Source organism: Marmota flaviventris, chromosome 19 (genome assembly GCF_047511675.1).
Source record: "Marmota flaviventris isolate mMarFla1 chromosome 19, mMarFla1.hap1, whole genome shotgun sequence".
NCBI classification, from domain to species: domain Eukaryota; kingdom Metazoa; phylum Chordata; class Mammalia; order Rodentia; family Sciuridae; genus Marmota; species Marmota flaviventris.
This window is the reverse complement of record NC_092516.1, coordinates 16,994,233-17,016,456: the sequence shown is the minus strand read 5'-3', so window position 1 is coordinate 17,016,456 and position 22,224 is coordinate 16,994,233. Positions and strand designations below refer to the sequence as shown.

The 22,224-nt window shown below is 52.8% G+C and overlaps 1 protein-coding gene across 2 annotated transcripts in view; it reads right to left on the bottom strand.

Annotated features, from left to right (window-relative positions):
* Nucleotides 1-22,224, bottom strand: part of Prkcb (protein kinase C beta) — a 296,917-nt gene that overhangs the window by 67,771 nt on the left and 206,922 nt on the right. For both annotated transcript variants that reach the window (XM_071605798.1, XM_071605799.1), the window contains exons 8-9: nucleotides 17,893-17,989; nucleotides 7,929-8,075 (exon numbers count right to left, since the gene is read on the bottom strand). In XM_071605798.1, coding sequence (XP_071461899.1) covers nucleotides 7,929-8,075; nucleotides 17,893-17,989 — 244 coding nt within the window. The remainder of the gene's footprint in view (nucleotides 1-7,928; nucleotides 8,076-17,892; nucleotides 17,990-22,224) is intronic.

Genomic DNA, 22,224 nt, shown 5'->3' with positions numbered 1-22,224 from the left:
ATCCAAATGGAAAAATAAACTTTAAGGTTGAAGTAAATGTTTTGATATATGATATAATATATTTGTCTTTATACCATTGAAATCACAAGATAACATTCTGGACTCTTATTTGTGGAGGAAAGAGGAACCTACTGATATCATGAAGATCTTGCCGCAGTTTCAAAAAAAGTTGCTTCCAAGAGCGATAGAGAAATAGGGGGAGGCAGAGTGAAGGGTAAAAAGACTAGTGTCTGGGAGATGTGTGGACCCCCCCGAGGTGAAGAGCGCTGTTGGAGATGGAAAGAGGCTGCTGGGTTCATCACATCCAGGTCTCGCTTCCTCACAGCTGTGTGATCTAGGAGAAGTCACTCAACCTCTCTTACAGTCTGCGTTATGATGTAACAGGGTTGTTATCGAAGCCGTCCTGCAGCGTCCTGAGAATCACTATGATGTGACACGTGTGAATTCACAGCACGGTCCCCGACGATCGGCATGTGTTCAGTAAATGACGGGGCAAGAAGGAGGGTGTGTGTGGGATCGGGATGGGTGGGGGTGGGCGGTAAGGGTAGGAGTGGAGGTTGGCAGTTGCAAAAGAGCCCGTTGAGGAGCAAGCGCCAATCCTAGAGTAGCCTGCAGGACTTGCAGGATCCCAGGGGGTGGACGCCTGCACCGCACCGAAGGGCAGTGCCCAAAGCCCCCCTCAGTGGCCCTGCAGATGACTCCCACTTCCAGTGGGCATTTGCCCCCGGATGGCTACCTGGCCAGCACAGGGATGAGAGAGAATGCACGGCAGCCCTTTGTCACCAGCCCTCCGTCAGCCCCCTGTCACCCCCTCCGTCACCCCCTCCGTCCCCGTGGGCTTGCGATCCGTCTGAGGTAGCAGCTTTCAGTGGAAACAAGGTGTGCCAACTCCGTGAGGCACTTGGTGGGAAAGGTGAGCAAAAAGGAAGGAATCTCCTAGAACATGCTGGTGACGTCCTAGGTGACCTCTGTGTTGGGTATCAAGCCATCCAGGGCCCGACTCGTCATCTCTAAGTCAAACCCCATCCACTAAATGGCATCGATTAGCTTGTGATTGGGGCAAGTTAACTTTGACTTTCTGCATCTCATTCTCCTCAGCCATAAAATGGGAATAACAGTCCCAACATTATAGAGCAAGGAGAGTATAAAGCAGCAACGTCGTAGAGCACTTAGAGCAGAGCTGACACACAGTACCACCACCACCACCACCAACAGAACCTAAGTCCAGGAGGGCAGACACTTTTGTTTGGTACATGGCCGTTTCCTCTGCACCTAGAAGAGTGCCTAAGATATAGTAGATGCTCAGTAAACACTTCTCGGGTGGATGATGCCCGTAGTGAGCAGTTATTACAGAAGTGACACTTCTCTCCAGTATGGCCGACGGATTCCAATCTTAGTCCCAATCCCCTCTTCCCTGCCCTCTGCTTTCACAGACAAGCCGCCCAGTTTTGTGTCCGGATGTGGATGGTGAAAAGTCAAGAGCTCACTAACAGGTGTTTCAGAAAGTTGCTGAGGCGAGAATTCATCATGCCAAAGGATGAGGAATGAGTGGGTGGGGGAGGCATCCGATTTCAGAAAGCGGATGGGTTCTCTGGATCTATACAGAGTAGAGGACCGAGGAGGGAGACCAAGATCACTTTTAAGGATGCAGGAAATAGGAAGCGTGGTCCTCATCTAAAGGATACGGGGAGGCTGGGGATCATAGACAACTTATGCCTTCCAGGTGTGCACGACAACCACAGCAGAGACTTCACGGTCTGAGAAACACGGTGGTCATCAAGGTGCTGAATCATCCCAGGAGCATGAGACTTCAAGACGTTTTCCTACAAAATGCAGTTCTAGTACCATCAGCAGAACACGGACAGAATTGCCTTTCTTTTAATAAGCTCTCCTAAAGCCTGTTAAAATAGACATTTGGTCGGTTCGTCAAACCTGTGCTTTGACTTATAGGATTGTTTAGAGCTGTGCCAAGAAGAAGAAAAGGCCAGGTGCGCTAGCACACGCCTGTAATTCCACTGACTCAGGAGGCTGAGGTAGGAGGATCACAAGTTCAAGGTCAGCCTGGGCAACTTAGCGAGGCCCCAAGCAACTTAGTGAGACTCTGTTTCTAAATGACAAATAAAAAGGGCTGAGGATGTGGCTCAGTGGCAGAACGCCCATGGATTCAGCCCCAGGACTGAAAAGAAGAAGAAGAGGAAGAGGAAGAGGAGGAGGAGGAGGAGGAGGAGGAGGAGGGAGGAGGAGGGAGGAGGGAGGAGGAGGAGGAGGAGGAGGAGGAGTGGGGGGAGGGGTAGACAAAGCCAAATTAAAGAAAAATGTTTTCCTTAAAAGGAGGCACATGCATGGCAAAAATTAAACAGGTGCATGAATCATCAATATTTGGGAAACGTGGCCAAGGCTCTCAGCACCTCGCTGTTCAATCTGAATTTTGAGCTAGAGACGTCGGGGTCAGCACCCTGGAGACGCTAAACCAAATGCCAGCCCTCCAGGAACACTTGGTTTTAGAAGCCGGTACCCAACCCTCGGTGGCTTCCTTGGGGACATGTGGGCACTGGATATCCTCAGCTCTTGGGCGTTGCTGCAGCCCAGTGAAGCCCTGGATGGTCTCCCTCCCGCCTCTCTGCAGCTCAGGTGCAGCCGCGGCACAGGGTGGGTTTTCTAGAACACCTGGGCACCCCGTTTCCAAGGACTCTACTTCTCCCTCTTGCCTTCGCAAGCTGCTGAGTTCTTTCTTCTCGATTTATTCCTGGCTTATGCAATGTTTCAGGAAAAAAAAGCAGCGCCAACACCTGCCATGTTCCCATGATTTGCACACAAGGAAATGTCACCCAGAAGAGGCACTGGGGAGTTTTTCGTTTGGGGACGGGGGTGATACATTGGGGGAGTTCGAAAGGGAGAAGTCAGAAGTTCTTTTGTGTCACTGTAAAAAATTTAAAAAAAAAAAAAGAATCCAACCAGAGCTGAGAAGCAGGGTCTCCGTCCTCGTGCTGCGGGTGGCCATGTGACTGAGCCTCTCTAATAGTGTGTGGGCAGAAGTGAGGAGGGCCACTTCCAAAACCAAGGCTGTAAGAAGCAGCTTGTGCCTCCTCGCTACTCCCTTTCCCCCTCCACCCTCTGAATGCAGAGGAAAACAAAGCCCCCGAGATTAATGGAGCCCTAGAAGAGGGAAGGAACCTCGTCTCTTCTGGCCATATGGAGAGAGTGGGCGGGGCCAGGAACACCCGCCTTAGGCTGTCAGGAGGATGAGAACCAAACTTCCATTGCATCTGAGCCAGGGTACATCGGGGGTCTATTTGTTACAGCAGCAGAATCCACCCTCATAGAAGCTTAGGCACCCTGACTTCTAGGCAGATTCACCAAGAGGATGCTGCAGTGGGAAGAAGGGGACCTTGCAAGATTTTCACTTACTCTCTCTGCCTCGTTAACGCCTCCTCTTGATTCGGTCTGAGTCACTCGTGGAAGCCTTTGCGGACCTGAACGAGGGCAAATCCTGCTCTCCCCCAGGCTCCCGTGGCGGGTACACAGCAGCTGCGTTTTAACATCTGCCAGTGTGATTTTTTTTTTTTTTGATTACTGTTTATAACGCTGAAGATACGTGCATTTGCTCGCATGTAAATTTTACCTTAAGATGATCATCAAAAAGATTGAGTCTTGGCTCAATGATGTGCATGCCGAGGAGTTTGGATGTAAAGTGGACTCAGGTCTACAATTAGCTGGGAAATGCATTAAAAAGCAGGCTGAGCCCTGCCGCACAGCAGAACACCCTGTCTTCCCAGCTGCTTGGGAGGCTGAGACAGGAGGATTGCAAGTTCAAACTCAGCCTCAGCCACTCATGAGGCTCCTAAGCAACTCAGTGAAACCCTGTCTCAAAATTAAAAAAAATAATAATAAAAAGGGCTGGGGATGGGGCTCAGTGGTTCAGCGTCCCTGGGTTCAATCCCTGGCTCCAAAAAAAGAAAAAAAAAAGTCGGACTAGACCCTGGGAGGTAGGTATCAGGCTCCTTGTGTGATTCTTTCATTTTTTCTGTAATTTTTTTTTTTCAAAACAAAAGGTTGGAGGAAAAGTTCAACAAGTGTAGGAATCGTGAGCATTATGCACAGAGGCATTTAGTTTTTACACAGCATGGTTTGGTTTTATTTTTACTTGAAATTATGTCTTTCCATGATGACAGACATAGGTGTGTGGGATGTGTGTGGGAGGGGACTTTACTCTCGAATGTTTTTTTTTTTTTTTTTTTTGGTACCAGGGATCGAACTCAGGGGCACTCGACCACGGAGCCCCATCCCCAGCCCTATTTGGTATTTTATTTAGAGACAGGGTCTCCCTGAGTTGCTTAGGGCCTCGCTTTGGCTGAGGCTGGGTTTGAATTCGCGATCCTCCTGCCTCAGCCTCCCGAGCCACTGGGATATATCCCAGGATATTTTGTTTTTAAACAGATTTAGATCAGACAAAACATTACCATGAGCAAATCTGAAGTCTCGGAAGACCAGCAATATATGAGCATGAGTTAAATATCGAGTGGAGGTTTGTCGGGTTAGTGGATGACAGTGAGAGGCGTCGAGTCGGTAAGGCAGAGAGGGCTGGGTTCACGCTGGGCGTCTGTTGTCTGAGGCTCTGGCTGCGGTCACTTCACAAGGCAAACTCTGAAACCCACCTGGACGGTGCACCCCGGCCCGATGGAAGTCTAGCTGTAACCCGGCCTCGCTTGACAACCACAGAGGTCAGACTCCCGAAAGGTCTAGACGTGGACAAAGCCAAGCGACAGCTTCAAAGTATCCCCAATAGGAGTTTAAGGATCAAACTACAAAATGCGACATTAAATAATAAATGAATAGTGTATTTGGAGGCTCTGTCGTAAAAGTTCTAGAAAGCCTCTCTGTCTCGGTCGGCTGGAGGTGCCGAGGAGCCCAGGGAGACAGGCCCTGACCCACCAGGACAGCTCACTCCCAACTGCCCTCCCTTTGAAAGTTTGGAAGCGGGTGGCGCATTTGGGATCCAGTGGCCTTCACACGCTTCACACCGAGTCTCTCTCGATGCATCTCCGCAGGTCTCGGTGAGATGCCCACGTCATCCCCTCCTGGCCTTCACAGGTGATGACAGTGCTTGAGAGCATGTTTTTCTGGGACAGATGTGACACCGAGGGTCTGGGGGAGGGGAGGTGGGAACCCCGAGCTCCTCCATCCAGAGGGGCACAGGACCTACCACAGGACCTTAGCACTTGCTGTTCTCTCTGCTGGACACATTCCTTCCCAGGCCGGGGTCACCGCACTCATACCTGCCCGGCCCATGTGACATGTTCAGGGCTCGAATTCAGCTCTAAAACTGCCTTCACTTACAACCACAGGTGGCAAAGCCAGAGTCACCCAACTCTGTGAGTCCGAGGATCGCAGTCGTGTGTGCTATGCTGTGTTGGTTTTGGTGACGTGGCTGTTGCCTCATGACTTACTGGATCTCCATCCCCAGCCTGGATCAGCACCATTAGTACCATTATAGTATAATCTCAATTAGTACCATTATAGTATAATCTCAATTAGTACGACGGTCACCATGGAAACAGACGGTCCATCCTCTCGATGTCTCCAATGATCCATCGTCCCGCGACGACGCCCAGCCCCCATCCCCGTCCTCTCCACGAGGCCCCGCTTAGAACTTTCATTTCCCCAAGACAATTCTCCGACCTGTATTGTTCAGTGATCAAAAACGTGGTCCCGGCACACCGACTTTGGCACGAGCGTGGACAAGAACCAGAGTGTTAGATGAGGACAGGGACGTAGCAGAGTTGCAGGGAGGTCAACCCAGGTTCACGCGGGTAGCGGCGGCTGTTGGGGGGCAGTGGCAAGATGCGCTCCTGGGTGGGAACAAGGCTTCTCCACGTTTATCCTTCTGATGTGATTTTAATGATGAATCATTTTATATATATATATATATACAAAATCGGATTGTTTTCTTTGAGCCTGGGTCTCACTACGTTGCCCGGATTAGCCTCAAACTCCTGGGTTCCAATCACGGTCCTGCTTCAGCCTCCTGAGTAGCTGGGACTACAGGTGTCGCCACGGCAGCCAGCTTAAAACTGAACCTTTAAAAACTCCCCCAACGGCCGGGTGCCGCGGCCCGTGCACCCTGTCATCCCAGGGGCTCGGGAGGCTGAGGCAGGAGGATCGTGAGTTCAAAGCCAGCCTCAGCCAAAGCGAGGCCCTCAGCAACTCAGGGAGACCCTGTCTCTAAATAAAACACAAAATAGGGCTGGGGAGTGGCTCGGTGGTCGAGTGCCCCTGAGTTCCATCCCCGGTGCCAAAAACAAAGACCAAAACCTCCCCGTGGACTCAGCTTCTCAGAACCTCTCCTTCATTTAGGCCATTTATTTCCTTGTCATCAGAAAAATGACTCCATCTTTGAAACCTAAGCGTGTCCCTCCTTCTTCACATTTTAAATATCTTTTTTGGTTCAGTTCTGCGTTACGGGGGATGGAGCCCAGGGCCTTGCCCACGCTGGACCAAGGCTCCGCCGTGGGGCTACCTCTCTTGACTCACCCGTCTATTTTCTATTCCTGGTCCCCCCGACGCCTCTGTTCCCTGCCCAGGCTAGACACCGTTTTCATTCACTGATTTCATACCATTTTACTGAGCACCTGCTACACCCCCCACTCTGTAGACTGGCGATGGCCTCTCTTCCTGGGATCCCACACTCTCTTACTCCCACAACCTCTTGGTTCTCCGAGTCTGTGGATCCCCAACCTGAGTTCAAGTTCGCCACCTGCTTCCCCATCCCCCCCCCCCCAGGCTCCTCAGAGGTGATGGGAAACATGGCACCGCGGTGTGGGCCGGCTCCAAGCCCCGGTCCTGTCACCAAGAGGACCACAGGACGGTGAGGCCATCTCCCAGGGTTCCCGTACTCTCTGATCCCACTCCGCGCCAAGACTCTTCAAGCCCTGGGTCATGGATCCCGATCCTTTGGTTCATCTTAGCAGAATGACCTCTCGGGCCCGGCCACAGGCAGAGAAAGATGTGTGCATTCACCTGGGTCCCCCGGGAGTCCTGGAGACGCCATGGTGCCCCCCAGAGAAGACCCCCCTCCTGGAGACCTTAGATCTTAGCAAGAGGAGAGGGACAGACCCATCAAGAAATCCAAGCATCACGGGAGATGGGCTCCGTGAGAGGAGCAGACAGGATGGGGACCGGATGGTGGCCCTCAGGAGGCCCTCTCAGAAGGGACGTCTGCGTTGAGATGTGGATCACGAGAAGGAGCCAGGCGCACAAAGCCCCCGGGGAGTGCGGAGCATCACAAAAGCCAGAAGGGACAACAGAGACTGGTGTGTTCCAGGAACTCAGGGCCACCACTGTGACAGGCAGTGGCAGGAAGAAAACCGAGAAAGGACAAAGTCAAGCAGAGAACAAAGGACCAGGTCATCCAGCGCGTCCTCAGCCAGGAACACAGTGAAGGATCGGTTCTATTGTGACAGGAAGTCACCTGAGGACTTTAGACCGTGGCTTCCCACGGTGCTGTGACACCAGCCCTGTCCGTCTGTATGACTCAGAAGGCTCCTGTTCCCCTCTGTGAAATCATTGTCCTAACCCCTCCCGTTCCTGTCCTCTTGGTGCCGACACCTTCTGATGGCAACTACAATGCACCAAGCCCTGCCCTACCCTACCACAGGACCTTTGCACGGGCTGTTCTCTCTGCTGGGCCCCTTTCCTTCCCAGCTCTTTGCAGGTGTGGCTGGTTCACGGTCCTCCTTCAGCTCACATCCTGATCACCTGGAGCGCATCGCTCTCTGTGACACAGCCCTTGACTTATTTCTTAAGACCCCTTGCCAACAGCTGGGTGGATCTGCTGATTTTCTTCTCTTTCCCCAACTGGAAGGCAAGCCCCACCCCCCAGGACCAGGTGCGCCCTGCGCAGGGGTCGCAGCCACCGAGTCCCACTGTACCTTGCCAAAGCTGCCCTTCCCCAGCACCATCAGGAAGTTGAAGTCGGTCAGTTTCATCCGATCCCTGTTGCCGTTGTTGTCGAATTTGGAGATGGTGTTGGTGGTCTTCTCCTCGGGAGCCTTGGTCCCCTGGCCGATCTTGGCCCTCTGCAGGGAGAAGCACACAGGACACAGGGTCAGAGCCCGGGGACACCTGGTAGGAAGACGCGGGTACCTGCCGCTGTGTCCTGCCGCCCACCCCCCCCCCGACCTCTGACACGGGGGGCCACCCGCGAGCCCGACACCTGGAGGCCACCCTGGGCACCTCCATCTCTCCTTGGTCCCTCGGGTCTCGGCCGGGCTCCTTCCACCCTTGATGTCACACGCGGCCACAGTGAACGCCCCACCCAGCCAGGCCACCTCCTGCTCCAAACGTTCAGCAGGACAGAGGTCACTCTGCCGTCCCGTGGGAGGCCAGTGTGTGGACCGCCTGGTCCTCCGGGGGGCGCTCTCAGGGGTGGCGGGACCTGTGGGAGGCGGGGCCTTGCGGGAGGTCCTTAGGTCTTTGTGGGGCACATCCTCGACGGGGCTTGCAGGACCCCGGTCCCTTCCTCTTTCCTTTCCTCTCCCTGTCTATGAGGCCAGCGGTTTTCTCTCTCACCTTGACCCTCCCTCACACCCAAGGGGCCCAAAGCCTTGGTCTGCCCCATCTTGGAAGCTCCAACACCGTCCGCCAAGATGAACCTTTTTATACGTCAACCGCCTTAGGTGTTCTGTTACAGTGCCGGCAGCTGCCGAGTGGCTTGGCTCTCTGGCCCCTTCTCTTCTGGGGCCTTCTCCCCTGTCACCCAGCGCCGTTTGCTTTTCATGCCCTTGAAGGTTGCTGTAGTGTGGAAATGTCCCCCAACGGTCCTCAGCGGGGCCCCACTGGGAGAGCCTATGAGAGCTGGGGCCCAGTAGGAGGTTCTAGGTCACCGAGGGTGTGCAGACAGGGGATTACGGGACACTGGCCTCTTGCTCTTTCTTTCTGCTTCCTGGCTGCCATGAAGGGAGGGCTTCCTCTGCCATGTTCTGCCACCAGGCTATGTCACCTCAACCCCTGCCCCCACCCCACACACAAAGGCCCACTGACCACGAATGAAACCTCTGAAACGCTGCGTCAAAATAAACCTTTCCTCCTTTTAAGTTGATTCATCTCAAGAATTTGTTACAGTAACAGAAAGCTGATGAATACAGATCCCTCAGACCTCAGGGCCTTTGCACCTGCTGCTGCTGCCTTATGGATGGCTATTGCCTTCCCTTAACCAACCAAGTTACCCACTGCTTCCCGTTTTCACGGCCTCAAGGAAGCCTTCCTCGATTCTCTCCGTCTGCACTAGGTCCCCCTGCTATTGGCCCCTTTCGTCCCCTTCACTTTCCATTAATACTGGACGGTAACTGCCCGATTGCTTGCGCCCCTCTAAGACCCTGGGAGCCGTGACGGCCGGGAGTCTGTCTCACTCTCTGTGACCTGACAACTAGTACGGTTCCCAGCCAAATAGTTCTTCAATGCACGCATGAACGAGGTCCTTGCTTGTCCCCAGTGCCATGGGGGAGGAGCCCCCGGTGCAGGTATCAGAACAGCAGCCAACGTCTTAGAGGGAGGACAGGACAGGAGGCCGGCAGTGACAGACCTGCCACCACGAGGACTTCGTTACAGGATCTGCTTCTGGGAGGCAGAAAACCGTGGAGCTAAAAGCTCGAGTCAGAACCTGACTCCAGCCTGGATGAGCCGCTGTGGGACCCTGAGCAAATGAGTGGCTCAGGTCACCCCCTGCCCAAACCCCCCGTCTTCCAATTTCTGCACCCGGGTCTCGGCCGCTCCCTTATCACTTCCACACGGGCTTCTTGCTGACCACTGAATATGTTCCCGCCCCAGAGCCTTTGCACTCGCTTGGAGCACGCCTTCCCAGAACCGTCTCACTCTCCTGGGAGAGCTCCGTAAAACACGTCAAACCCTCTGCGCCATTCCCATTTCCTTGCTTAGCTTTCTCCATACCATCTGTTGCCACCTTCCAAGCCATGGATTCACTTGTCCCTTCGCACCAGAACCTGAGCTCCCCGGGGGCCATAGCGTTTATTGGTTTTCTTTTCCAGTGTCTCCCTGGGGCCTGGCGCACAGCCTGGCACCTCATACGCACTCGGCGGATGAACCAGTTAGACCTCAGCCTCCTTTTCCAGAAAATGGAGATAACGACAGCAGGTTCATTAAGCCCTTTGCACGCGCCCGGCACATAGTAGACGCTCAACAAACGGCAGCTGTGACTACTGTCACGTTACTCAGTCGCCTTTCAGAGACAAGGAGGCAACGGAGACCTTTCTGGGGTTTGGAAGGCCCGGGGAGAAGATGAGTCATCCAGTCCAGGCACACTGATGGAGGGGGAGCCTGCGGGGTGCTGAGGACGGATCGGGGCACAGCAGATCCCCACGCGCATTCTAGCCAGGTCTAGGCCCTCCACGGTGGGTCCAAAAGACAGGTCTGAGCTGGGCGCGGTGGTGCACGCCTGTCATCCCAGGGGCTCGGGAGGCTGAGGCAGGAGGATCACGAGTTCAAAGCCAGCCTCAGCCAAAGCGAGGCCTTAAGCAACTCAGTGGGACCCTGTCTCTAAATAAAATACAGAATAGGGCTGGGGGTGGGGCTCAGTGTTCGAGGGCCCCTGAGTGCAATCCCTGGTACCTGCTCCTGCTGAGAAAGAGGACACTGGCGTAGGCATCAGGGACAGTGCTCCTGGGTCAGAGAGCAAGACCCAGTAAGGAACTGGAGGCCGGAGCCGTGCGCCAGGCTGGAGCACCCCAGGCCGCAGACACAGGAAGGATCTCGGGTGGACCCTGAGCGTGACCTGCAGCTGCTGAAGGTTTCCGGCAGGGCCTCGGTGCCATCCAGTGACATTCAGAAGGTCCCTCGGAGGGGCGGGCAGGGCTCCACTGGAGGACAGGAGTTGGGAGACCATCAGGCAGGGACCGCAGCTTTCAGGGTGGGAAGTGACGGGCCTGAATTCGAGGGTCGTCAGTGTAGACGGAATGAAGTGGGTGCATTTGAGAAATCTTGGGGGAGGGATGGGGGGGGAGCAGGGCCAGCTGGACGGGAGCACCAGTCCCCAGCTTGCGCTCTGAGGCAGGGGGCTCGCTGGGAAGGGCGGGCAGGAGGGTGGGAAGGCAGGACCCGTCTGACATGCCGAGGTCCCTCCTCCCCCATAACGGCTTAAAAACCACAAGGTCCATCTTCCCGTGTGCTACATCCAGGGACCGTGGCCAAGGACCCAGCCGTCACATTATCTCTTTTTTTTGACTATTATGGTTTGGAGGTGAGGGGTCCCCCAAAAGGTCACGCGTGAGACACTGCAAGACGGTTCAGAGGACAAATGACAGGGTTGTGAGGGCCTTGACCCAATCGGTGGATTCATCCCTGGTGGGACTGACTGAGGGGTGACCGGAGGCGGGGGGTGTGTCCCCAGGTGTGGCTCTGGGTCTATATTTGTCCCTGGCAAGTGGAGTCCCTCTCTGCTTCCCGACCACCCTCGGTCACACTCTCCCTCCATGATGTCCTGCCTCACCTCGAGCCCTGAGGAATGGAGCCAGCCGTCTCAGGATTGAGACCTCTGGAACCGTGAGTCCCCAGATAACCCTTCCTCCTCGACAGCGGCGCTGGCCGGGTCCTTTAGTCACCGCGGCGCAAAAGCTGACTAAAATGAAGAGTGGCCTTTTAACAGTCGAGGTGTGAGTTCTGGCAACTCACCCCCCAACGAGACCCGGGAGGTCTCCATCCCTCTCAGAGTGGCCCCTGAAGATGCCCCCTTCCAAACTACAAAGGCCACTGTCTGCCGATTTCTGTCCCCGGAGGTCAGCTCTGGTGGCTCTTGAATGTCCTCTAAATGGAACCAAAGAGACTGGACGTGCTCACGGCTGGCTCCTTGCACTTGGCAAAGGGCTCTGGACGTCCGTCCACTCTGCAGCCTGGACCCGGGCCCTGTCTCGCTGCCTGGCCATCGCCACCCAAGGTTGAGGGCCTCGTCCTCCTGCTGAGGGACCGCGTCTGTTTCTACTCGGGGGCTCCCAGCTAAACCCCTGTGAAAGCACTTGATGGATCACTTCGTAGTAAGACCGTGTTGGGGTCTAAGTGTCTCGGGGATGCAGAGTGTCAATATCAGTAGCCGCTGGACTGGTGGGCCCCGGGTTAAGAAAGGGGAGCTACACCGGGGCGTGGTGGCGCACGCCTGCCATCCCAGCAGCTCAGGAGGCTGAGGCAGGAGGATCGCGAGTTCAAAGCCAGCCTCAGCCAAAGCGAGGCCCTGAGCCACTCAGGGAGACCGTGTCTCTAAATAAAGTGCAAAATAGGGCTGGGGATGGGGCTCAGGGGTCGAGTGCCCCTGAGTTCAGTCCCCAGTATCCATCCCCCCCCCAAAAAAAAAAGGTAGGTGAACTACAGACAGAGAGGCAGGGGTAACAGGCAAAGAGGAGGCCATGAAAACCGGGGTATCATTTGATTTGCAAGGAGATGGTATAAAAGCAAAAAACCCAGGAAAGAAGCTGCGTGGTTGGACCATGCCCTTGCAGCACCCCAGATCCTCCCTGTCCAGAGCCCAGGGTTTTGTCCAGTCTGGCTCGACCCTAACGCGCTCCCTCCCCCTGCCCGCCCCTCCCACGGCCTCGTTGGCTCCTGTCTGCCACCTCCCAGCCCTGCCTCAGGCCCCCTCAGATCCGCCCGCTAGCTTCCCCGACCTGGGGACACCCCAGCCCTGCCCCCCGGGCTCCCAGATCCCGTCCCTCTCTTTAGTGTGGGCCCGTCCACCCGAGGGGGGTTTTGCTCAGCTCTGCTCTGTTTGGGGGGGGTGGGGAGCAGCCCGCAGCCTCCTCCTGGAGGCCCCCGAGTTCCCTTCTCTCCCCTGAACCCAGCCCTGCAGCCCCTTCCCTCACGCCATCCGGGCCTCTCTCCTGACTCTGCTCAGGGCTCGCGCTTGGCCTGGACAGGGCTCAGGCGGGTGCCCCAAAGGCTCTTGTGCTAGACGATGTGACAGGAGGGGGGCCCCGAACCGTGGGTCCTGGTGGAAGGTGGTAGGTGGCTGGGGTGCTGCCTCCCTCTGAAGGCAGTAATGCTGGTCTCGGGGAGTTAGGGCCCTCAACAGCTGGTCGCTACCAGGAGAGCCACCCCGTGTGCCTGACCCCTTCTGCATTCACCCAGGTCCCTTGTCCCCTTTCTGTTTCTCCACCACGTTGTGACCCAGGCAAGGTGGCACTCCTCAGAGACCAAGATGGATGGCACTGTCTGAGGTCGGACTTTCAGCCTCCAAAATGGGAAGCCCAGACGCCCTCTTTTCTTTCTGAAGCATGTAGCCTCAGGTAATTTGTTACAGCAACAGAAGATGAGGGCACCCAGCACGTCACTGGGACTTCTAGAATCCAGGTCAGAAGTCTAACAATGCTGCTGGTCTGTTCTGCTCAGTGTTGGCGCTTGTTATAATATTTAAATCAGATGCCCACTGTTGAAAGGCAGGAGATGTCTTATAAAACCCAGTTTCCGGGCTTCTTTGGGAACAGTGGATCTGGCTGGAGTAGCCTTTCCCGTTTCTTGGTATCCGCCGGGCTCCTGAAACATCTGGGCTTGTGACCCCAACACAATGAGCTTCAGGAGAACAAGAACTTGTCACGGGTCCTCCTAAACATCCCACGGTTCCAAACAGCCTTGTGCCTGGCAGATACTCCATCAAAGAGGGGACTTTGCAAAATTGAGCCTTAAATGAAAACCGTCTTTCCTCTTGGTGGCTAGGGTAGCCCTTCAGAAACAGGAATCCCCTGGGGTGGCCTTTCAGGTCTGTAATTGAGAGCCCTAGAACTTGGTGCTCAAAGAGGAAGCAGATGAAGAGCACTTCTGAGCAGATGGCCATGCTGCTTCCAGAAAGTTCCAGGGGACCACCAAGGACCCTCAGCGGCCAGGCTCCTGGGCTCTGACGGAGATCATCCAGTTCCTACAGAGAGCGACCCCAGGTCTCCCTGCTGTGCAGCAGCAGAGGCAAAGACCCCTGTGTGCTGGGAGTCCCTAGAGATTGTCCCCAACCCCAAACAGAATCACCTTCTGAGCTTTATCTATTCGGAGACGGGAAGCTGACCACCACAGCACCATCAGCACCTGGCACCTCTCTGAATGCAGGACACTTCTAAACCCATGAGCCCATGGAATCCTCCATAACCTCAGGAGGTAAGAGGTGTTGCAATTCCCCATTTCACAGATGGCCAGTCAGAAGCTCAGAGAGGTGAAGCAACTTGCCTACGGTCACCCAGCAAGGAAGAGGCAGAACTGGGATATGAATCCAAGCAGCCTGCGCAGAACCACCGGGCTCTGCTGCCCAGATGATGCGGCCACCGGGGTCCCCCCTGCCAAGACCCTCCGGCTGGCTCCTCCCCACAGCTGGGGCTGCTCTCTGCCAACACCTGTGGCTCTCTGCCTGGGGGCGCATCCTCTGGCTGCAGATGGGAGCACAGCCCGCAAGGAGGGCGCGTGGAAAGCGCTGGCGCGTGGATTGTCCTGGAGGCAGCCCTCGGAACAGAGCTGGGGCTGATCCCTCGGATCCTGGATTGGGAAACCCAAGCACGCGTTCTGGGCAGGATTCTACTCCAGTAGCCCACAGCGGTGACGTGCTGGTTAATACAGCGGGCCCTGGGTCTCAGCCGTTCCGCCTCCGTGGATCCAACCTTCTGCAGATCCAAACTACCCAGGAAAAAAATCATCTCCATATTAAACATGTGCAGACTTTTCCCCTCGCCACCGTTCCCCAGACAGCGCCGCCGAGCAGCTATTTACACAGCAGTCACACCGTATTAGGGATGGAAAGTCATCCAGAAACTGCAACGTACTGGGGACAAACAGGCCCAGGCTAGATGCAAACGCCCAACCACTCCAGGCCAGGCAAGTCGGCATGCCCAGAGGTTGTGACCCGGAAAGGGTGTTCCCGGAACATTCTAGAACTTCCCTGGCACCTGGTATTTGCTTATTTCCTTCTCTTTTTCCCTTTCTCGTCCTCCTTAGAAGAAGCACTTCCGGGGATCAAGCCCTAAATAAACCCACTTGCATTGGATGGAATCCTCATTATGGTCTGTTTCTGGGGGAAACTCAAACCCGGGGGACCGTGACCAGCTTGGGGACCTTGGGAAATGACCTCCCTGAACCTCAATTTCCTTTTCTGCAAAAGAAAAACAGGAGGGATAACAGCACCTATCGTTCAGGGTGGTCGAGGAGGGGAGTTAAGACGAGTTCAGATTTGTAAAGCACTCGGCATAATGAATGGCACATAATAAGCACTCAGTTAAATTTTTAAAAAATTCAAAGCTGTCAGGAATCCCCATTTGGAAACTCCCCCCAAGAGTCTCCCCACTCCCTGGCCCCTTCGGCAAGGCCACGGTCAGGTACTGCAGGCCTCCCAGAGCCAGGTCTGGCATCCCGAAATACACCACCTGATGAGGTGTGAACCGCACCAGGCTCACCCTACCATGACTCCATTACCCCAATCCCAGCAGGTCCATTTTACGGCCCCTCAGAATTCCTCCAGATGAGAGGCTTGACAGTAATTTCAGAGTCCTTCTGGGTGCTAATTGGTTACTGCGCAGGGATTACATTTCTCACGTTCAAGGTCAACTGAAATCCCTCTGTGTGCCTGAGAACAATTTCCGGTTGGCTGGAAACATTCTTTTTGTTTGTTTTTAATCAACAACTACGGGACGCAGCGATTATAATTCAGGCATAAACGAGCGTCCGCAGGCTCTTGCTTAGAAATAAAGGGACATATTTTTGCAGCATGCAGATAAAATAGTCCCTCACTTCAAGCCAATTACTGTCCCAGACGAATGCTCTATTTGTGTAGAAAATGTTTTCCGTGGTGTTCTGGAATGTCACCCCAGCTGCCCCAGGACAGAAGAAATCATTTTGCAAAACCGAGACTTCATTTTATACAAGAAAATAGCAGTCTTGGTTTTTGTTGGGTTTTTTTGGTTTTTTCTCTCTCTCTCTTTTCACCCACGATCTTGCCGTTTTAACACGGCAGCAAATGGATCCCACCTCATCAGGGAGACGGGGGGGGGGCAAGAGACAAAGGGACATCTCTGGAAGGACTGCCTTTCTGTCCTCGGTTTTCTCAAAGCGTCCAGTTTTCAGCTCTGCACGGCGGGAAGATGCTTTTATGAATTCGTCTGGCTTTGAGCAGGTTCCACGGGAATGACCTTCAGAGATCAAGGTCACTGGAGAAGGACTGATAAGCCCAAGGTTAAGCCTGTTTATTTCACTTGTTTTCAGGAAAGGAGACCCCACTCTATTCAGAACCATCTCCACCATCAGAGCCGCTTGGAGGGCACAGCTCAAGACAAGGGACCCAGAGATACTCACAAGTTATTTCTGTCAAGTTGAAAAAAAAAAAATCAACATGATTCTTGGGATGAAACCCAGAATCCTTGCCAAGGCCAGCTCAGTCCTGCGAGTCGGTGCCCACACACTTCCTTGGCATGACCTTGGACGCACCCACCCTCGACTAGCTCTGCTCTGCTCCCACTAGCCTTCATTCATCCTCACATAGTTTCTCTGTAATACCCCACCACAGGACCTTTGCGCATGCTGTTCTCTCTACACAGAATGCTCTTTCCCCTCTCTTTACTTGGTTAACTTCCATTTCAGTTTCTCTCGGACATTTTCCCTGTCTTCTCAGACAAAGCTGTACTCCTTTTGTGTTCTCAAAATACCTGAACGCTTTCCAACGGAACTTTACCTGGCCATAATTTTTCAATTACCTATTTTCTTTTCTTTTCCTTTCCCTTCCTTCTGATTAAACCCAAAGATGCTTTACCAATGAGTTATAGCCCAGCCCCTTCTATTTTTTATTTTAAGACAGGGTCCCTACTAAGTTGCCAAGGCTGGTCTCAAACTTGCGATCCTCCTGCATCACGGGGATTTCAGGCAGGTACCACCACATCCAACTAATTTTTCAATCTTCTTGAGTGATTATCTAATAAATAATAATCATTCACCTCATCTTAGAGCTGCTTTTTTATACATTTTTCCAGAATTAGCAGGTCATCGTGGTTTATCCAAAATTGATGGTTTCCCAAAAGATTCTGTACGTTAAATTTATATGCACAATTTATGTGTTTCCCCTTGTGGAACTATCGTATATAGACTCAAACCCATCTTCCCCAAAACATTTTCTTTCTTTCTTTTTTGTACTAGGAATTAAACTCAGAGGCACTTGACCCCTGAGCCCCATCCCCAGCCCTGTTTTGCATTTTATTTAGAGACAGGGTCTCACTGAGCTGCTCAGCGCCTCACTTTGGCTGAGGCTGGCTTTGAATTCACGATCCTCCTGCCTCAGCCTCCCCAGCCGCTGGGATGACAGGTGTGCACCACCGCGCCCCGGGCTTCAGAACATCTACTTTTAAAACTGGAATGTGTCCTGCACACGCTGCTCCTAACTAACAACGGGGCTTGCGTGTCCCCAGCGAATGAAGGGGCTTCTCTGAGGTCAGAGCAGAGCAGCTGTACAGCCCACCGTCAGAGTCAAGGGGCATCTCATGAGGTCACTGGTCCCATCCACCCCCCTGTCTGGCACCGTCCTGACGATGGATTCAAGTCCAGATCCCCCTGTCCACCAGCCTCATTGACCTGGCCTCCGAAATACATCACTACTCTGTCCCCTTTCCCACACACTTAGTCCAAATCACCCTCAAAATAACCTGGGAAGTGAATGAGCCCACGTCAAGGAAATGTCTCATCCGAATGAGGACGGGAGGCAGGGACACTGTCCCAGGACAGGAGACGCTGCCCCGGGGTCTTGAAGTCGACCCAGGAGTTCTCGGGGAACGTATTGCAAAGGCTGAGTCCTGACGGGCCTTGCTACGGACCCCACCAAGGACGGGAAATGGCACACGGCAGACCCTGGTTCCCCTCGACGCAGAAAGCAAGGAGCCTCACCTCAAATTTCTGCCGCAGTTCTTCATTCCCCTCACTCCCCTCGGGCGGCACAGGCACGTTGAAGTACTCGCCCTCCTCTTGGCTTAGCAGCTTAAACCTAAAGGGAGACAGGGGTCAGCTGAGATTCCACGACGTGCTGTCTGGTACTGTTTTGTGGAGTGGCCCTGAGAAGGGGGCCTATAGAAAGCTCTCCTTTGAAAAACCATGATGAGCCAGGCGCACGCCTGTCATCCCAGCAGCTCAGGAGGCTGAGGCAGGAGGATCGCAAGTTCAAAACCAGCCTCGGCAAAAGCGAGGCCCTAAGCCGCTCAGTGAGACCCTGACTCTAAATAAAATACAAAACAGGGCTGGGGATGTGGCTCAGTGGTTAAGCACCTTGAGTTCAATCCCCGGTACGATAGCAGTCTTTTGTTTTATTCGGTTTGGGGTTTGGGTTTCTGGTGTGTGTGTGTGAGTTTGTAGCCAAGGACACCAAATATTTTTGTAAGTACAAGTTGTACATCCCCAATCCAAAAACCCAAAATCTCAAACGCTCCAACATTCAAACCTGTCGGATCACCGACATGATAATGTAGGTGGAGAATTCCACAACTGTGACACTTCACCTCATGCACAAATTCACTAAAAATGGTGCATACAGGTAACTACCTGCCACCTATGTGTGCAAGGTGTATGTGAAATACTGTGTGAAACTGAGTCCCTTCCCCAAGATATGTCATTATGAATGTGCAAACAGTCCAAAATCAGAGTCCAAAGTCCAAAACACTTCTAGTCCCACGCATGGGGACACTTGACCTGTACTCCATGGACATCAAGGGGGAAAAGGTACACCCTGTGTTTATAGAGGACATGAAGTTCTCTCTGCACGTGTGTGTGCATGTGCTCACACACACATACTCACACACACACTTTCTTAGTCACATGGCTGGATCATTGTTTTTTTATCTTTTTGTCCTCTAGGTACATTCTGATTCCAGGTGGGGCCACGGCGATCCCCCGCTGTACAGTGTCCCCCTCATCCTCGCCAGTGTTTCTGTTTCTGTCCACTTTATGTGGGTCGCCATCTCGCACCTGGCCGTGGGCGGGCTGCTCTCGGGTGACCGAGGACTTCCCAGTGCTCCTCTTCTTTGTAGAAAGCTGCCCAAAGTGCTCTGAAGAAACCTTGTCCCTCTAAGGCCCTGGCGTCAAAGATGCCCCGTCCACCCACCTCCGTCCTTGCCTCCTTGGGTGGCCCAGGTACGTGGCTGGGCTCTGGGCCTTGGCATTTCACATCTACGAGGTGGAACAAGGTCCCTTTCTGCAGACTCGTGACTGACAGCTGATGATACGCGGAAAGCGCCCAGAGAGACAGGTGACCTTCCCGGCGTTCAGCACGTGGCACCGTCTGGGAACGTGACTGGGGCTCTTGTCACAGCGTGGTGGCTTCCGTGTGTTTCCAACCAGACAGGCGGTAAGAAGGAGGACAGGCAAGGGACATTCCCGACGCGTCTGAGGGAGGAGGAAGGAGGTTCCCCAAACTCCTCACCCCCAAGGTCCTACGTCACCCGAATGGGCAGCGTCTGTCACGGTTCTTTTGCTCCATTCACACATCTTCTTAGGCAGCTTCCAAAAATAGGGGACAGAGGTGACCGAGAGCGGAGAGGACAAGCCTCCACGTTGGGTGTCCGGCTCTTGTCCTCCCAGTTTCCACTGAAGTCACCGAAACAAACAGAAAAGCCAAGGGACGTCTGTGTCCGTGCTGGAAACCAGGACGGGGCGATGCGCAGCAGGGGATTCCAGAAACTTCCACAAACTCAAGTAAAGGGGAGAGGACGCCGGGTGGGATCTGTTGGATCTGTGTGTTGTTTTACATAATGCTCCTCGAATGTATTTTTAAATTCTCTTTTAGAGGACACTTTCTGGCCTCGGGGTGTAGTTCGATAGCAGGGGGTGTGCTTACAATGTGTGAAGCCCTGCGTCCCATCCCCAGCACCCAAATTCAATAAATTAAAAAAAAATTTTTTGTATCTCTTGCTTGAAAAGAAAGTCTATAGAAAGTAACTGTTACAGGCAACGATAAACAGTGGCAAGGATGTGGGGAAAAGGCGCACTCATACATTGCTTTTGGGACTGCATGTTGGTGCAACCAATCTGGAAAGCAGGATGGAGATTCCTCAGAAAACTGGGAATGGAACCACCATTTGACCCAGCTATCCCACTCCTCGGTCTATACCCAAAGGACTTAAAATTAGCATACCTAGGGACACTGCCACATCAATGTTTATAGCAGCACAATTCACAATAGCTAAACTGTGGAACCAACCTAGGTGTCCCTCAATAGATGAATGGATAAAGGAAATGTGGTCTAGATACTCAATGGAATATTACTCAGCTTTAAAGAAGAGTGAAAATATGGCATTCGCCAGTAAATGGTTGGAGATGGAGAATGTCATGGTAAAAAAAAAGTAAGCTAATCCCACAAAACCAAAGGCTGAATGTTTTTTCTAATATGCGGATGCTGATTCACAATAAGGCGGGGGTGGGGGGGGGCACCAGGGAAGAATAGCGTTACCTTAGATCAGGTAGAGGGAAGTGCTGGGAGGGGAGGGGAGGGGATGTGGGGACAGGAAAGACAGTAGAATGAAACAGACATTATTACTGTATGTATATATGTGACTGGGTGACCAACAGGATTCTGCAACATGTGCCCTCAGAAAAATGATGAATTATACTCCATCTATGTGTGATATATAAAGTGCATAAACACATTCTACTGTCATGCATAACTAACTAAAACAAAAAATTTTTAAAAAGAAAGTAACGGTTTTTAAATAAGTGATAGATCCATGCAAACCAATGTTACTCAAGTTCTGGGAAAAGGTATCATTCACCCAAAGCCCTGAGCCCCACACCTGCCCCCCCGCCATTTTAACATGGGGCCTCAGCAAAGAGCCAGGTGTCAAAGAGGGCTGGGGACACAGCGGAATGCTCTGGGGCCTTCTCTTCCCAGTCAGATGAAGGACAGAAGGGGCACAGGCAGAAGGAGAGATTTCTGGGGTACCATCTGCTCCTGTACTAGCCAAAGTCTCGCACCCTGGAAAACACAGATGGAGGGGGATTGGCCAGCTGTCATTGGTAAAGGGACCCCAAGAGACCCCAACCAATAGCCCTAGGTCAGACCTCCAGGCAGGGGATGAGGGTCTCCATTGCCACCCCTGCTCAGCAGGTAGCAGGGGGTGTGAGCACCTGGAGCCTGAAGTGTGTGCCTCTGGCTATAGCGCAGCAGGAGGGAATGCAGAGTAACTGAGCTCTTACAAGCTCCAAACAAGGCTACTGCACCATGGGGAGAGAAGAACAGCGCTCTCTCCAGCTTCGAGACACTCAGGGATGCTCGTTACCCAGCTCTCTCTAGCCGTAGTCCACTCTCCAATGCACCCGGGGAACAGGACACCCCACAGGACAAAAATGGATTTCCCCAAACAGCAAGACTCCTGTGGCCTTTCACACAGATCAGAAAGGTTAGGACAGGGACAGGCGTCATTTCTGTGCTTCTCCTGCTCTCAGGACGGGTAAATGGAGAAAGGTCACAGGGCACAGGAAAAACTCCAGTCGTTCAAACAGAAAGAAGCCATGAGGAATCCCATCAGGACCTCCTGTGAAAGAGAACTACTGTCCCAGGAAGTTCTGCTAAATGTGTAACTCGTATCCTCAGAGACAGTCAAGCGATTCCTGTGTCTATGAAAAGGGAAAAGTCTGAAATTTGGAAAGTTCACTTGCAGAAGAAAAATCTCGATCACTGAATTGAAAAATCAGACCATGAACCCAGGATGGAGAACTCAGATAACAATTAGTGGACAGAAGACAAACTTGATTTTCCTGGTGGCTGACTCAATGTGGATCATGTTAGAGTTAAACCGGATGCTCTCTATTCCACTAACAACAACAACAAAAAAAAGTGCATATTACCCAAATTAATTTGCAACATGAGAAGGAAGAATGTTTGCAACATAAATGTCAGCAAAGACAATATTAACAACTTTCTTATAAAAAAATGTTCTTATAAAATCAAAAAGAAGAGGCAAAAGATAAGACATGATCATTTACAGATATAAGTGAGTGGCGATAATCAAATGAAAATGCTCAACACAATTAATAATTAAAATACGTCTCATCTTCGTATCTGGTGTTTGAAATTTAGGACAGCAGATGCTGACAAGTGTGAGTAAAATTTAAAAAAAAAATTAAACAACATTGTTCAGCTATAAGGTGATTTTTTTAAAAAAATATAGGCTGGGTTGGCAGATACTTGAGTGATGCATCTATCCTCAAAGCCGTCAAACCCAGACCAAGAGA